General features: G+C 38.5%; 1 protein-coding gene across 1 annotated transcript; it reads right to left on the bottom strand.

The window, feature by feature from the left end:
* Positions 1 to 8,357: 8,357 nt before the first annotated feature.
* LOC308385220 (uncharacterized protein) lies at positions 8,358 to 14,403 on the bottom strand. Its single transcript, XM_080864027.1, has 6 exons — positions 13,807 to 14,403; positions 12,961 to 13,129; positions 11,521 to 12,015; positions 10,882 to 10,949; positions 10,021 to 10,064; positions 8,358 to 9,103 (listed from the first exon to the last, which is right to left on the bottom strand). Exons 1-6 carry the CDS (start codon positions 14,005 to 14,007, stop codon positions 8,998 to 9,000), a joined length of 1,083 nt encoding a protein of 360 aa, XP_080720153.1. The 5' UTR covers positions 14,008 to 14,403; the 3' UTR covers positions 8,358 to 8,997.
* Positions 14,404 to 15,532: the final 1,129 nt, after the last annotated feature.

Below are 15,532 nucleotides of genomic sequence, written 5' to 3'. Positions count from 1 at the left end.
ACGTAAAAACACGTACAAACTCCAAAGCACGTACAAACTCAGAAGCACATAAAAACTCAAAACACGTACAAAACACAACAGAAATGCTCCAAGATGCTACACAAGCCAGCAAGTACCAACGACCGGATTTGGTGTGTTTATTTATTTATTTTTTCATTATTTGACTATATATGAATGCTTGTGTATAAATACACAAACAATACACATATGCTTTCAATTGTGTAATTTAAGTGATCTAGGTAGCTCTGTTTTGGAAGTTCAGTTCATGCTAGAAATGTGTTTTGGAGTTTGTACGTGTTTTGTCTCTAGGGGCCACTGCATATATTTATATATAAACATATATAAATAAAAACACTTTTTTTTACATTAGTAATTCCTTTTGTGCATAATTTTATATTATTGTTAATAATAAATTAATTAAAGCAACAAAACAACCTGAAGAGCCGGTTCGGAGCCGAAAGAGCCGTCTCTTTTTAGTGAGGAAACACACATGTACAGAGAGACACACACGATCCAATTCAGTCAACCAGTCTAAATATATTGAATTTAAATCTTACAATGAGAGCATCCCATTAAAAGGCTTTCTCTCTCTCTCTCTGTCACACACACACACAGGGAGAGAGAAGTAAGTTCCTAGGTCAGCCTGGGAGCTGCTGAATTTGAATCCACCACCAGAGAGGCTGTGTACCTTTTCCCGCCAAAACAGGTGCACGCAGCACAGAGAGACACAGGATTATTGCAGTCTATTTCTCATAGTGACGACTCCCCTCAAACAAATGACCATAATTTCCTAACCGTAGGGGCTAGAGTGGTCATTCTTACACCATTTTGTTCAGAAGGGATGGGGGAATCTTCAAGTGTTGACAATTTATCATTAAATTATGAATTATTAAAGATATTTGACTTGTAATGCACCATAACTGAGTAGAGCAAAGCAAAAACTGCCTTGACTTGCCCTCAAACAACGCTTTGTAACTCTAAATATATTTGGAGTATCGATATCATTCTTTCACCGTAAGAGACAGCAGGCTTTGGTGAACAGTCATGGAAATTTTCAGGTCTCTGTGGAAATCCAACAAAAAGTTATGACGAGAGAAAAAAGTGGTTCATTTCCAGAGTTTGAAATCTGAAGAAATCTGAGCGAAGGACGAATTTCCTACCCTCAAACAAGTCCAACTCATTTCAGAACGGTAATAGGTGAGAAAGAAATTCTTGAATTGTGAGCGTCAGGAGTGTCTGAAGATATACTGGGACAAGCCTCATGTCTTAACTTTGCTTCATTAAGGAGATATGACGATTCGAATATGCCTCTCATTACAGAAATCAAGCTAGTGACGTCAGACTGAACAACCGGATACAGAAACTCTTGACTGTTTTGCTTTGATGTAGTTACTTATCTAAGGTGGAAAGTTTTTTTTGTTTGTTTGTTTGTTTGTTTATTTGTTTTTGCTTTGCTTTTTCTTTGCTTCGAGCCCTGTGTACAGGAGCTGCCAACACGTTCTCACTCCCAACTCGTCAAACGTGTGACGCATGGTCAGGCCCCCTCTGCTGCACATATGGACGCGCAGGGTACCCCTCTCGCGTCGGGAATTGACGTGAAGGGTCCTCCGATTGAAGAGATTGCCGCGGAAGTGGCTTTTGTCGGTATATTTAGACATTTTCCAAATCACATTGTAACGACCTATACTGAACACAATAAATTATATAATGCAGGCAACTATCTGAGAGAAAATTATTGCAGATAAAACTAATTACAGGCTGTTATTTGTGTATAGATTCTTGCATTGACGGAGTGAGCGATGTATGCTGGGTAATGGCACAGCTAGCGATTGGGTGAATTTATTGCACCGGTTTTATAAACTGTTCTACAATCCTTTTGATATTTGAAAATCTGTCGATCATTCTGCTACAGCTGTAAGATATCTTCTCCAACTCCTCTGAATACATGCAGTCATTTTACCGTCTGCTTTGGCTAATCACGCTCTTACGTATTAAATTAAATTAAATGCCTAATAAAAAAGCTGTTCTTTTTTATTAGGCAAAAACATTTTCGGCAACAGAGCGCTTTCTACAAGAACTCCAGAGCTCACTGAATGATTCTTCAGACGATCACCATGAAGCACCACCACCAAAAGCTCCTCTTTTGGCTTCCTTGAACTGGAGCACAAGAAAAACTCTTTTTTCAGAGAGTTGGAGGGCCAAAAGACCCCATTTGGTGAATACCATGGCAGCTCAAGAAAGTTTGTCGGAACATATATGCCAACAATGTGGGAGCAATCCAGCTGTGCTTCGTTGTCGTGACTGTCTACCACGCCCCCTTTTTTGTGATAAATGTGATGTCATCATGCACACCAGATATGTCCTTCACAATAGACGTGCCATGACTGCCGGATTCTTCCAGCCATTGCCTCCAACAACTTACATTGTAAATAAGACCCTTTGCCATGATGGTAAGTTCTGTGACTAAACTTAGTATGTTTACTGTTTATACATTTCCCTTACGCTCTCTCTCTCTATCTCATTTTTTAAAAAAGTTGATGCTTCCTCAGCTCTCAACTACACTGTTAGCTTTGAGCTGTTAAGTTGTTTTTTTTATTGTTTCAAGTAAGGCTCAGTTGGTCCTACCATATCTTAGTCACATTTCAACGTTTTACTTCATAGTTAATAAACTTATTTAAATCATATGTTACGCATACATGTTGACTTCTTTAGCACGACTTGTACCTGTGGAGAGCCCAGTCACAATCTGCGGCTGTCCACCAGAGTGTTTGAGGGTCAGACCAGGGAAGGTTGTTGCTGTGGTCACAATGAATGGTAAGAAGAACTTCATTTTGTCCTGACTGACAACCATCTGTAAACAATTCACCTAAAACTAAACCCTCACAAGCATTGTTGCAGTATAGTCTGAGACAAAAAGAAGACCTAACCCAAAGATAATAAACTTTTACTCTGGAGTCATGAGTTTTTCACTTTTCTAGGACGTTACAATCTCAGCATGCCAGAGCTGAGGTGTGAGACATGTGAAGCTTCTTGGACTGCTGGAGTAGATGACCTAAATCTAAGTGATTACTGGCCCGCTACCCTTCACTTTTCTACTTTGTACGCAACAGATGTCTTCTTCACATTTGAAGAAATGAAGATGGCATCACCCGGACTCTCCTGCAAAGCATTTTTAAAAATGCTTGATCAACGAACTCTCCACTTTGGCCGTGTGAGCATTTTAGTTTATGCATCCTTTACAGTATGGTTCTTCTGTGTTATTCAGGATTTAAAAGTCACTTGTAGCGTAGTTGTTTTCTCTTTATGTCTTTCATTTTAAACCAGACGGGAAAGATCTCTGCAGATGGCTTTCAGAAAAGTTTCTTTGAGTGGGAAGCCGTGAGATATGAATTAGACAAGATTTTAAAGGAGGATCCCTTCACATGTCATGCATGTGCCCCAGACATGCTTGCAATTTCAGTGGATGGAAACCGCAAGCATTACCGTTTCAAGAATGCAGCCAGGTACAGCAAAATATGTGTAATACCAACGTTTGTTTCAGACAATGTGACTATAAGGTGCACCAATTAACTTTGGACTTACTTTGTATGACACCATAAAGTATACTGTATTGCTATTTTGTTCAGATCTGAGGAACTGGGCATCTTTGAAGACGCCTTCATAGCAAAGGATGAAGATGTGGGAAGATTTGTGGACTACATACACAGCACATCCAGACATGTAAGATTGAACGCTCTAATTACATAGACATAATTATGTTAACCTTTAACACTCTGTTGAAGAGATTGTGAAAAGACATTGTCACCAGCTATTTAATGCATTTTAGGTCTCCGGACGAGGTGTTTGTGGAGGGGAGTGGTCAGCAGCCAGAGAGACCTCCCAAAGATCCAGCAGCAAGGTGGATGAGGAGGGACTGGAGCTTGCAGTGTGTAGGCATGGAGTGCTGCTCCGTACTCTAAATATGTACAGGGGTGAAATTTTTGCTTATCCCTTGTACCTGCAACAAAAGCTGGCCAATAGACATATCACTTTTTTTTTGTATGGATGTTACCTGCAAGTATTGGCCATATCTTGAAAGAGTAACAAAAAGCTGTCCAGAGCTCCAGCACCTTCTTAGCATGAAGCCATTTCTTTCAGTCTTTCATGCTAAAGCCCACGATTTCAAATGTGAGGTATGAAATTCTGACTTTAATGACTTTATCTGAACAATTGCACATCAACATTTTGTGTAATTTGTATTTTATCTGTGTGTGTGTGTGTGTGTGTGTGTGTGTGTGTGTGTGTGTGTGTGTGTGTGTGTGTGTGTGTGTGTGTGTGTTTTCCAGGTGAAATGGAGTGGAGCATATCAAGATGGGGCTGGTTTGACTCTAGGGGAGGAGGTAGAGCAATGTAATGCCTTTTTGTCAAGGATTGCAGTTACCACAAAACATATGTCCAAAGCAGGTGAGAAGGCAAATCCTGCACTAGTTAGATTTTAAGTGTGTAATTATGATGAAAGTGGTAACACTACGTTTTCTGTGTTTGCAGGACGGAGTGACATGCTAACTCTTATGACCATGCGCTGGAATCAACAAAAGCTAGACCAGTTGGCCACCTCTCTGACCCATCGATATCAGAAGGTAATGATATTGTTACTTTATTTTTAGATGATTACTCCTCTGTGTTCTTATTATTTGGAGTAAACATGTGTTTAGTGTTTTTTGTTTGTTTGTTTGTTTTTTAATCTCAAATTGACAATGTAGGCCACAAAAGCTCTTCTAACCCAGCTTCAGAACCTGGAGTCCTTAAAAGTCCAATTAGCAGTGACTGACAGTCAACTGGATGAATGGGTCAGTGATGTAAAGGATTGGGCAGAAGGTGAGCAAAAACTGATTCAAAAATGTGATGCAATTGTACAATGACTTTATGTAAGTGTAGCTGTGTTATTTCTTCTAAGCAGCAACAACAAGCACAAGTGATATTGATCCCTTGGTGAGCAGAATCGAAGTGCTTGTAGCGAGCATAAAGAGACGATCCCAGCGTCTGTACAAAGACACCGATGGAAATAAAGCCCGTGCCAAGATTCGTCGCAAGATCAGAGAAGAGAAAGGAATCTTGACTTCTGCTGTGGAAAAATACAACAGAATGTTTCCAGACAAAGAAACTCTGTGCCTGGAAGAAATTCTGTCTGGTGACACAAGCTGGCCGTGGCAGCGGGCACACAGCGGTAGTTGTACATATATGTTGTCTACTTTCAGCATATCTGACATATAATGAAACCCTAAGCTTCAGGTGTTGACCTAAAATCATTTACGACTTCAGACGTTCTTTGTGAATTGATTTATAACTTTGTTATAAATGCATTTCAGACTCTGTCAGCCTTACAACAAAGAGAGGGGCATTCGATATCATCATGGCAATAAGAAGACTTGAGGAGGAAAAGAAGATTCTTGTTACAGAGATGGACCATCACTGGAAATCTCTTTCAAAATATGATGATATCCTGAAAGAGCTGTCCGGCCTGTTTTCCAGTGAGATATTTAAAAGTATGTATTTAAGTAATGCATACAAAACACTGACTGTTTCTTAAGGCATTAAAGCAGACTAAATTATATGTTCTATTTTTAAGGTTCGCATTGTGGCCTAAGTGAGGAGGGTTTGAGAGGTCTACAGAGCATCATCCTCAGAAAACGACAGAATGTGAAACAAAACAAGCTGCACGCAAGACAGTGTTACATGCAAGTTTTGTCAGGAGCAAAGAACATTAACCTTGATCATACTTCCGACGATGACTTTTACAGTGACTCTGAATTTTCTAATTAAAGCCGGTAATAAATATCTGTAATATATCAGTTTGTCCTCAAACTTATATCAACTTCCTACCTTGCAGGTTTAATGCTGGGGGCCCCAATTTTTTCAAGTTGGCCATAGACCAGTCATTGACAGTGCATTCCCAAGACTTCATCACATCAATGCATATAGTTTTTTACAAAGACAGCTGGCACATTTTTATTTAATGTCATTCGTAGAGCTAAAAACAACCCTGTTACACTGTTTTTAAACATGCATTTTGGTAATACATAATAGTACACTGTTATGTATCAGAGGGAGATTTTGTACTTTTTACATTTTTGTCATGTTAAGTTACTGTAATATATTTTTGGCTCACAGAATTTACAAGACATATTGAAATGTGATTGATAGAACTTTGTAAGCAAATTTCAAGTATGCTTGTCACAGGTGAGAGTTTTCATTCTTGAGTATTTTGATGTACATGTTAAGTATATTTTCATGGTATGTATCATTCGTATCAACAGTATCAATAATGTTTGAGTGCATTACTAGTACTTGTGCTTATTTTTAAAATAATCATACTACAGTACAGTAGGCAGTTCAGCTGATTCTGTCACAACAACCCTGATCCACAAATTAACTTTTGGATATATAACTTTTTTTGTTTAGTTCCAGTTGTACAGCGATGTGCTCAACCATATTTTTTTTAAAATTTAGAGTATTAATTGATCCAGTGGTTACTAAGCCTACAGTGTCTTAGGGTGGACCAACATCATTGTCATTTTACCCCCACCAAATTTCATTAAATTGTCTGTATCACTGTAGTTTATTTGTTTTTATATTACCAATGACCACAATCAAATAAAGTTGAAAAATAACTGTCAGTTTGATGTTTTCATGCAGTTTCAATGGATCATTTTGTCACCACAGTTAAAATTTAGCGACATTTATATTTCCATGACAAAGACATAAAACACATTTCTGTTTAATATAGTTATGACTGTAGACTTGATATGTAAAAACTGAAAATGACTGCCAATCATGTAAGTAACTTGTGAAAAAGAACGTAGAAATCTATTTCACAAACAAAAACAATTTCTTATTATGCAACCCTTTCAATACTATAGCCCACACCAGATCAAATTTAGGTATTTGTGACACATACAGCACATAAATTTATTCCACAAAAGGAATAGATGGATGGCCACTATGGAGAAAGGCAGTCCTGAAACTTCATCAGGAGGACAAATCGTTGTGTGCATCAACTTCACAGTGTCTTTTGGTCTTTTATCAAAAGATATTTGCCATTTTTTAGTTTCTTTTAAAGTTCTTGGTTAGGTTTAGGGATTAAAGACCAAATCCAGATTATAATATAAAAATATTGTGACACATCATCAGTAGTGGGCCTTGGATTCATTGGGTGTTTTGGCCCTTACCAGTAGACACCCTCATAAATGGAGGCCCTGCCAGGGTTGATCAGGCCCCGCGGTGTGTCACTGGTTGATGTGAAATTGTTATTTCTCTTCTACTTTTTCCTATTTAGTTTTCTACAATTTATTTTCTTCTATCACTTCACTGCAAAACGATAAGTACTATTTAGGTCTTTAGTGCTTAAAGAGCCTCACTTCTTAAAGAGATAGAAAAGGTGAAAGAGAAAAGAGATAACATAGAAGAGAGGAGAGGAGAGCCGGAACTGGGGCATGTGATCTGGCATCCCATACCTCCGCGCCCAGATCGGGCTGTACCCTCTACATCTCCACTGCCTCCCACAAACAGGAAAAAGAGCTGAGGGTAGAAGCAAAACGTTTTTTCATTCCTGCCTTATGTTTCACTACCATGAGGTTAACTGCACAGCCCCAGGAGCCCTGAAACAGCTGTATCAGTCAACAAGGCTTCAGGTCTATCACAGTACAAATTATAGTGTTATGTTTTCTACCCTTTTGATGCCCCCTGCTTAGGTAGCTCCACCACAGTTTGATCAATTCTGGGCATGTGTGTTGCGGATAGCTGACTGCCCAAGTGATCTCAGCCCTCTTTAACCACAGCCAGTGATTGGCCCACTCAGCAGTGTTAGCTAATTTTCTTATAACCTGCAGCAGCACCTGTCCTCTGGCTCCAATCTCTTTAAGCAGTTTTGCTATTGTACTGGCCCCTAACCCTAAATAGTAGTTCAGGTCGTATCTCTCAACAGAAACAGCTTAATTCTCTTTCTCCTATGACGGCCAATATTTGTTAGTAATCTTCTAAAGCCAAAAATGACATAGTCCCAATATACAGGGTTAGGTGCTGTTAGAGCTCAGAGGGTTGACTTAACCCTCTAATAATCAATGTAGTTAAAATACTCAAAAGAATGTTGTCAGTGGTAATGGGACAAAGCCACATTCAATGTTGATTTTAATTTGAAAATATGTGTACATAATCTAACATGCTTATTATTTGTGGGGACATCACACTTGAAATGATTACTGGTAGTGCAATTTGACATTTTCTGTGTTCTATGTATACATTATATGTGCAAAGCAGAAAAAAATAATATTTGCATAGAGAATGAAGTTATATAACAGTGTAGGTGGATCAAGGCCAAGTCAATGTTGAGCATCTAAGAAAATTATGAAAGTTGATACTACTAGTAATGGAAACTTTCAGTCTCAACATCAAACAGTACTACAAGTTCTCACATCTCAATAGACCTTTGATTTTTTATTTTACTTTTCATTGACAGTACTCAGTACAATTTCACCAGCCTTCATACTTTAAACTAAACAGAACACCTGTTTACAATAACAACTTCATATGAGAAACAAAGGGAAACAGACTGATGTGTTTTATGGATTGAGTTGCTAGCTGCGGGTCATATTCACCGTAACAATTATAACAGCCTACACTCACTTTTTAAAGAATGTAGCAAATATAAATGCTGTACAAAAACATTCAAGTTAAGAACACAGAACTACTATTGTAGTTAACAACATAAGATAAAGTCTTTTTTTACGTAACACAATGCATTTTAACAAGTATAAATATTTGTCTAACATTTCTAAACAATCAAACTGCTGAAAATGAACATATCCAGTCTGTGAACAGAGAAGATCAATGTGACATCTGGATGTATGGACCTTTGGTTCCACATATTTCTGAAAGTGTTCCTTGTAGACAGTACACAACTTCAGTTTTCAGACATTATATCTTACTTGTTTGTAACATGGAAAAACAAACATCACAACATCATAAGAAGACTTCCTCAGTGGCTGAAGGAGGTGGCACATCTGGCATGGCAAAGTGGTGTTGAAATTCACTGGCTGGCTCCCACGTGTCATCCCAGATTTTCCCACTGGAAAATATAATTATTGAAAGAAACAACACCAAAAACATTAATATCATGTTGGGGATTACTTCGTGCTTTTTATGTTTAACACCAGAGGTGGAACATGATAAAGACATTTCCTTAAGTACTGTACTAAAATGCAAATTGTCATTTTTATGGATATTTTCAACTTCTGCTACACTATTTGTAATTTAGATGGATTACAAACAAAACACTACTGTACAGTTACACTCGACACATATGAAAGACTTAGTTATTGTTTTTCAGTTGAACATTTCATAATATCCTTTCTGTGAAGTGAAAATAAAAATTGTTCAAATGTGATAATTAGTTTCTTTTGGATTATTATAAAGGCTGTTGTTTACTCTTTAATTTGTAGAGATTCATTGCTGTCACACAATTGTAATGCTAGAAATACAGTATGCAAAACAACTGAAAGCTTTCACAGTGTGATATTAGTACTTCTTTGGAAAGTTCAGAATCTGAATACTCCCTCCACTGCTTAGGCGATTTATCCTTTGGCACACATAAATCTGTGTAAGACATGGACAAATTCTCTCCACTTTGTCAAAATCCTGATAGCTTTTATATATTTCTTACAATTAATGTGAGTGCTCTTATGGCCCCAGCACAGTCCAGCTGGAATTATTCCCAGTACTTTTGCATCTAAGTGAGACACTACGTGTGTTTTCTGAACAGTTTCAAATATATTTCTTATTAAATTTGTTATTTTATGATTCGACAAAGATGGCAAAAAACTTTGCAATAATCCTTAATTGATTAAATAATTGAGATAGGATAAGAAAAAAAGCGAGAAGTAAGACGTGACAAAACACCTGGTTTTCCATTTTCATTTGTGCTCCAAAAAGGTAATAGATGGAAACAGAACATTCTCAGAGAATGAAATATCAAGAGCTTCTTACCAAACAGAGCAAGGCAACCAACGCACTTTTACTTCTGTGTTCCCCTAGACAGAAGGAATCAGAGAGGCAATCGTTAAATAACATGGTTAATGGATAGGTGTCTTCATAAAGCTTGTGTGTAATCCAGTGTGCACACCTGAGACACACACAGACCCATGTAAACACACTTTGATAGATGTGTAGGTATGTGTATGTAAGGCATTTCTGTTTATAAAAAAAAAAATAATAGGATTTTGAAAAGCATGTATCCAATTGTGGCATTCACAAAAAATTATTTTGATCACAGGTTTAGTTAACTGCGTCTATCTGTTTTTGACTCTGGCTATGTTCTTTTCCTCGGAAAGTTTGACGTACTTGTAACATCATACACTGACATAATCAATATCATCCCATTATGAATTGTTTGAATTGTGTCCATTTAAACACTTCAAACTACACATGATTATCTACTATTTATAGTGAGACAGGGCTGGTCAGCATATATCAGGATCTATAAATTGTGCTTTCTATGATCCTGATTCAACAAGAACAACTGAGGATATAGGCTTACACAGAAAAAAATATGATCCTTCCTCATATACAGTCATTTCTATGTTAGCCATGTAGGTTTTTGTAGCAAGATGTAGCAGTATTCAATGTCTGTGATTAATTTTGCAGAATTGTTTAAGAACAAACACATGAAATACAATACAATCTTTTAATGTAATTCCATTAATCATTTCCCTTCACTAATCTCAAAAGTACATTTGAATTTACCCATGTAGCACAGTTCATGGCTGTAGTGCATGGATGAAAACAACTTGAGATAGGCTTACTGTAAAAAGTCTACTGAAAAGCAAATGAAAACATTTTAAGTATTACCTCATTTATCCTGCTCTCAGTGACTTCTTCAAACTGGAACACCTTCTGCCTACTACATCTTCGACAGCCTAAGAAATGAAAAATTACATTTAAAAAAAACATAAGACTCTGTATACACAAGAAATCAAATATGAGTTTTCACTCAAGAAGTGAAAATCTGTAATATCCTCCTGATTGCCATACTCCATTTGTCCTCTGGGGTCCAAAAGTGAACCCACCTCAGTTGAGTTTTTTTTTAAAGTACATACCATAAATTGTGAATCAATTCTGTGTAAAAACTTAGTTTCACTTAGGACCAACAAATTAACAAAAAAATTCACCCTTCATTTTGCAATTGAGTGCCACCAGACCTTGTTTATATAAATGCATACACTATTTGTTGAGAGAAACTAAAATGTTCTCTCAAAGTGCGTTTTAGTTTTCTCAATCCAATCAAGTTGAATTACAAAGTCCTCTTAACTAAAGTAAGGGATTGACCATATTTAATTATAGTCTTTTTATAGTGTACACCAAAATGCAGCTAAATAACTAGTGAATAATACTTTGCAATGGTTTGTTAGTTCTATAGGACAACATATGTATCATTTTTGGGTAAGAAACTTAAAAATCTCAAGACATAACATGCAAAGCAATACTTACTCTTTCTCTTCTTATTTTCATGTTGGCCACCCTCACTTAAGGACTGGGAGATCGCGTGGCTAGCAGGTGGATGAAGAGACTGCAGAGATGGCTGGTCTGCGGGTTTAAAAGGTGGTGGAGAGGTGGGAGAGGTTGTTTGTGAGGTGCTTCTGTCTCTCTTCTTTTTTTGGAAAGACTGGGAGCATGGAACAGAAGAAGGAGATAAAGGAACAAGATTGAGAACAAAAACAGTCTCTGTCTGCTCGTCTGACAGGCTCTTTGGGTGCTCCTCGAGGAGCCTAGAAGATTGATGTTCCTGGGTGGTCATCTCAGGCTGCTCCTTGGCGAGGCTCTCTGCTTGCTTGTTGATCAGGGTCTCTGCCTGTTCTTCACTGGGGATCTCTGCGTGCTCTTTGATGTGGGTCTGTTTGTCGGCACAATGCTCCTTGGTGGCATTCTTGGACTGCACAAGCTGCTGTTCTGTGGGGGTATTGGGGTGCACTGGTGTGGAGGTTCCTATAAAACATATTTACTTTCATAAAAATATTTTTCAAAAAAGGCCTTATATTTAGCAGGAACTACACTTTGGCTACGTTCACACTGCAGGCGAAAGCGCAGCAAATCCGATTTTTTTGACCCTATGCGACCCATATCCGATCATGGTCTGACAGTGTGAACGGCACAAATCCGATATTTTCAAATCCAATTTGGGTCACGTTCGTATGTGTTACTGAATCCGATACATAGCTGATATTTTAGAAAGCGACTGCTGTTTGAACGGTCCTGTCACATTAAATCGATCTTCCACATCACTGACACAAGACAGACGCCAATTATCAGCGCCAGAGAAGCACCACAGAAGACATCATAAACGCTTCCTGGCCATCCAGCTAAACTGTTGGGAAGACAATGTTGGAGAAACGTGAACATTTTATTTGCAGATTCTGACAGAAATCTGAAACTACCTTTTGAAGCACCGCTCCTCTCTAAAACAGCAATAAGGATCATTATTAGGCCATATGTAAATAACAAAATAACTTAAAGCAAAATTGGGAAACATAAAGTCTCAAACAAGTCTTTATAATAAGGGCCATCAGTCAAACAATACTGTTTGGTCTGGGTCTAAACAGAGCGCAATGTGTGTGACGTCTTCTTTTGCGCATGCAGGCACTTTGGGCGTTCACACTAGAGCGCGTTTGCTGTCACATTTTATTTGTAGTGTGAACAAGCAGACAAAAAAATCTGAATTGAGCATTAAGACCTGCAGTGTGAACGAAGCCTTTGATAACATATCCTTCAATGGTTATTTAATGACCTTAAAATATACTTACACAATTTGCTTAAAGATTAATGAAGTATTCTGATTGTGAAAGCAAGTTGAGACGACTTGTTGTGAAAAGTTGCTATATAAATTAGCATTAATTAACTGGACTGAAAGTATACAACAGACTTCACTCTTACCCTTAGACAGTATAAATTCATAAGCCCTCTGCATCTTCTCCAGGAAATTTCTTGTAGTAGAAGTGGGGTCCAAATGGGTAATAACATCTGCTACCCACTTATGTGAATCCTTGTCTTTTTTGCCAATAAATAAAATGGGCTTGTAGCCTATAGACTCAAGTTTCTGCACCTGAAATTAATAAAAAAAAATAGTTGGCACAAATTAGTCAAACACAGCCTGTTGTTAAATGGTAAACGAAATGACTCTTATATAGCGTTTTCCTACTCTCGTGGAGCACTAAAAGTGCTTTATACAACATGCAATATTAACCCATATTTACACCAGCTTCTTAGAAGTTTCCATTTAAGCATTCACACACAGCGATCGTGGCTCAAGAGTTGGCAGTTCGTTTTGTAATCGGAAGGTTGCCGGTTCGAGCCCCGGCTTGGACAGTCTCGGTCGTTGTGTCCTTGGGCAAGACACTTCACCCGTTGCCTACTGGTGGCGCCAGTGTCCGGCAGCCTCGCCTCTGTCAGTGCGCCCCAGGGTGGCTGTGGCTACAATGTAGCTGCCATCACCAGTGTGTGAATGAGTGGATGACTGAATGTAGTGTAAAGTGCTTTGGGTTCCTTAGGGACTAAGTAAAGCGCTATACAAATACAGACCATTTACACATTCATACTGATATGAATACATACAGCCACCACTGATGTATTACAGTTAAAGTAATTGTTTGTCTTTAGCAAAATGTAGATAAAATATTGTTGCATGTTCTCAAAAGCACATATGATGAGCTGTGTTAATGTGCCAGCAACATCTTATAACAACTTAATGATAATATATGAAACAAAAAATTTTTTACTTACTGCAATACGGGCAGAATCAATTATCCGGCAAACATTTCTGTTTTTCAAGACAACTTGTGCCCACTGGCTATCCAATGATTCTACTTTTTCTTTTAGCTTCTTTTTGCTGGACAGACTTCCGAAGCAGACATAGCAGGTTCTTCTGCTTGCCTGATTGGGAGTCTGGCAAAATGTACAGGGCCTGAATTTGGGGCCTGTCATGTTGAAACAAAGAATAATTACAGACGGAAAAGGCAGCAGACAGACAAAAGGCAAATTATAGGTTAACCAGCACACTGACAACAAGAAAAAAGCTGAAGAGTTAAAGAGACAGAAATGCGGATAGAAACAGAGAGACAGACCAATAAGGACAGCAGTAAGAACAGATACAAACAGACTGACGTGGCTCTTAAAAGTGCCTTTAGGAGTTTTTCAAAAAGCAGATGTAGGAAGGAATCAATCAATAATAGGCTGATTGATGAAGAACCTGTTTAGAAAAAAAAAAGTATTCAGAATTCAGAAGCACCTTATAAATAAATATATACATTAAACCCTATTGTAACGATTTAGATAAACCCTGTTTAGTGTCCATTTGTATTTCATTTGCAGCATAGATGATCGGTCTGCTATTTAATGATTATGTAATGCTGTTATTAAGTTTAAAATCGAGAGAGAGAGAGATAAAAACACTTTTTTTACCTTAGTAATTCCTTTTGTGCATAATTTTATATTATTGTTAATAATAAATTAATTAAAGCAACAAAACAACCTGAAGAGCCGGTTCGGAGCCGAAAGAGCCGTCTCCACCATTATTGGACTCATCTCGGACGGGGATGAGTCTGCCTACAGGAGGGAGGTTGAACGTTTGGTGTCCTGGTGCAGCCACAACAACCTGGTGCTGAATGCCCAGAAGACAGTGGAGATTATTGTGGACTTCAGGAAGCACACAGCTCCATTCCCCCCCATCATCCTGACTGACACCCCCATCACCTCTGTGGACTCATTCCGCTTCCTGGGTACCACCATCACCCAGGACCTGAAGTGGGAGCCCACCATCACCTCCGTCATTAAGAAAGCCCAGCAGAGGATGTACTTCCTGAGGCAGCTGAAGAAATTCACCCTGCCAACACGGATGATGATACAATTCTACACTGCAATCATCGAGTCCATCCTCACCTCCTCCATCACCGTGTGGTACGCTGGAGCCACTATCAGGGACAAACAGAGACTGCAGCGTGTTGTGCGCTCTGCTGAGAAGGTGATTGGCTGCAGACTCCCATCTCTGCAGGACCTGTACACCTCCAGGACACTGGGGCGTGCAGCTCGGATCTCAGCTGACCCTTCTCACCCTGGACACAGTCTGTTTGACCTGCTCCCCTCAGGCAGGAGGCTCCGGTCCATTCGCACCAGAACCTCTCGCCATAAGAACAGTTTCTTCCCCTCTGCTGTTGAACACATGAACAATAACCGTATGACTGTTCCCACCCCTAACACATGACCCTACGCTGTGTTCACTGCATCATTCCATGTTTGGCACTGATCACCACCTGCACTCATGTATATATCATGTATATATCTATCTATCTACTTAGCACTTTTAATTCTTATTCTCATTTTTATTTTCATGTCTATTTAAGCTTAATTTATAACAGTATGTTTGCACTGAAGCGCCGCAGCAATTTCCTAATGTTGTAAACCCGCTCAACATTTGGCAATAAAACCCTTTCTGATTCTGATTCTCTTTTTA

Source organism: Rhamphochromis sp. 'chilingali', assembly GCF_963969265.1.
Source record: "Rhamphochromis sp. 'chilingali' genome assembly, chromosome: 17".
NCBI lineage: Eukaryota > Metazoa > Chordata > Actinopteri > Cichliformes > Cichlidae > Rhamphochromis > Rhamphochromis sp. 'chilingali'.
Note: the sequence above shows the minus strand (reverse complement) of the source record. Positions and strands in the feature narration are given on the sequence as shown.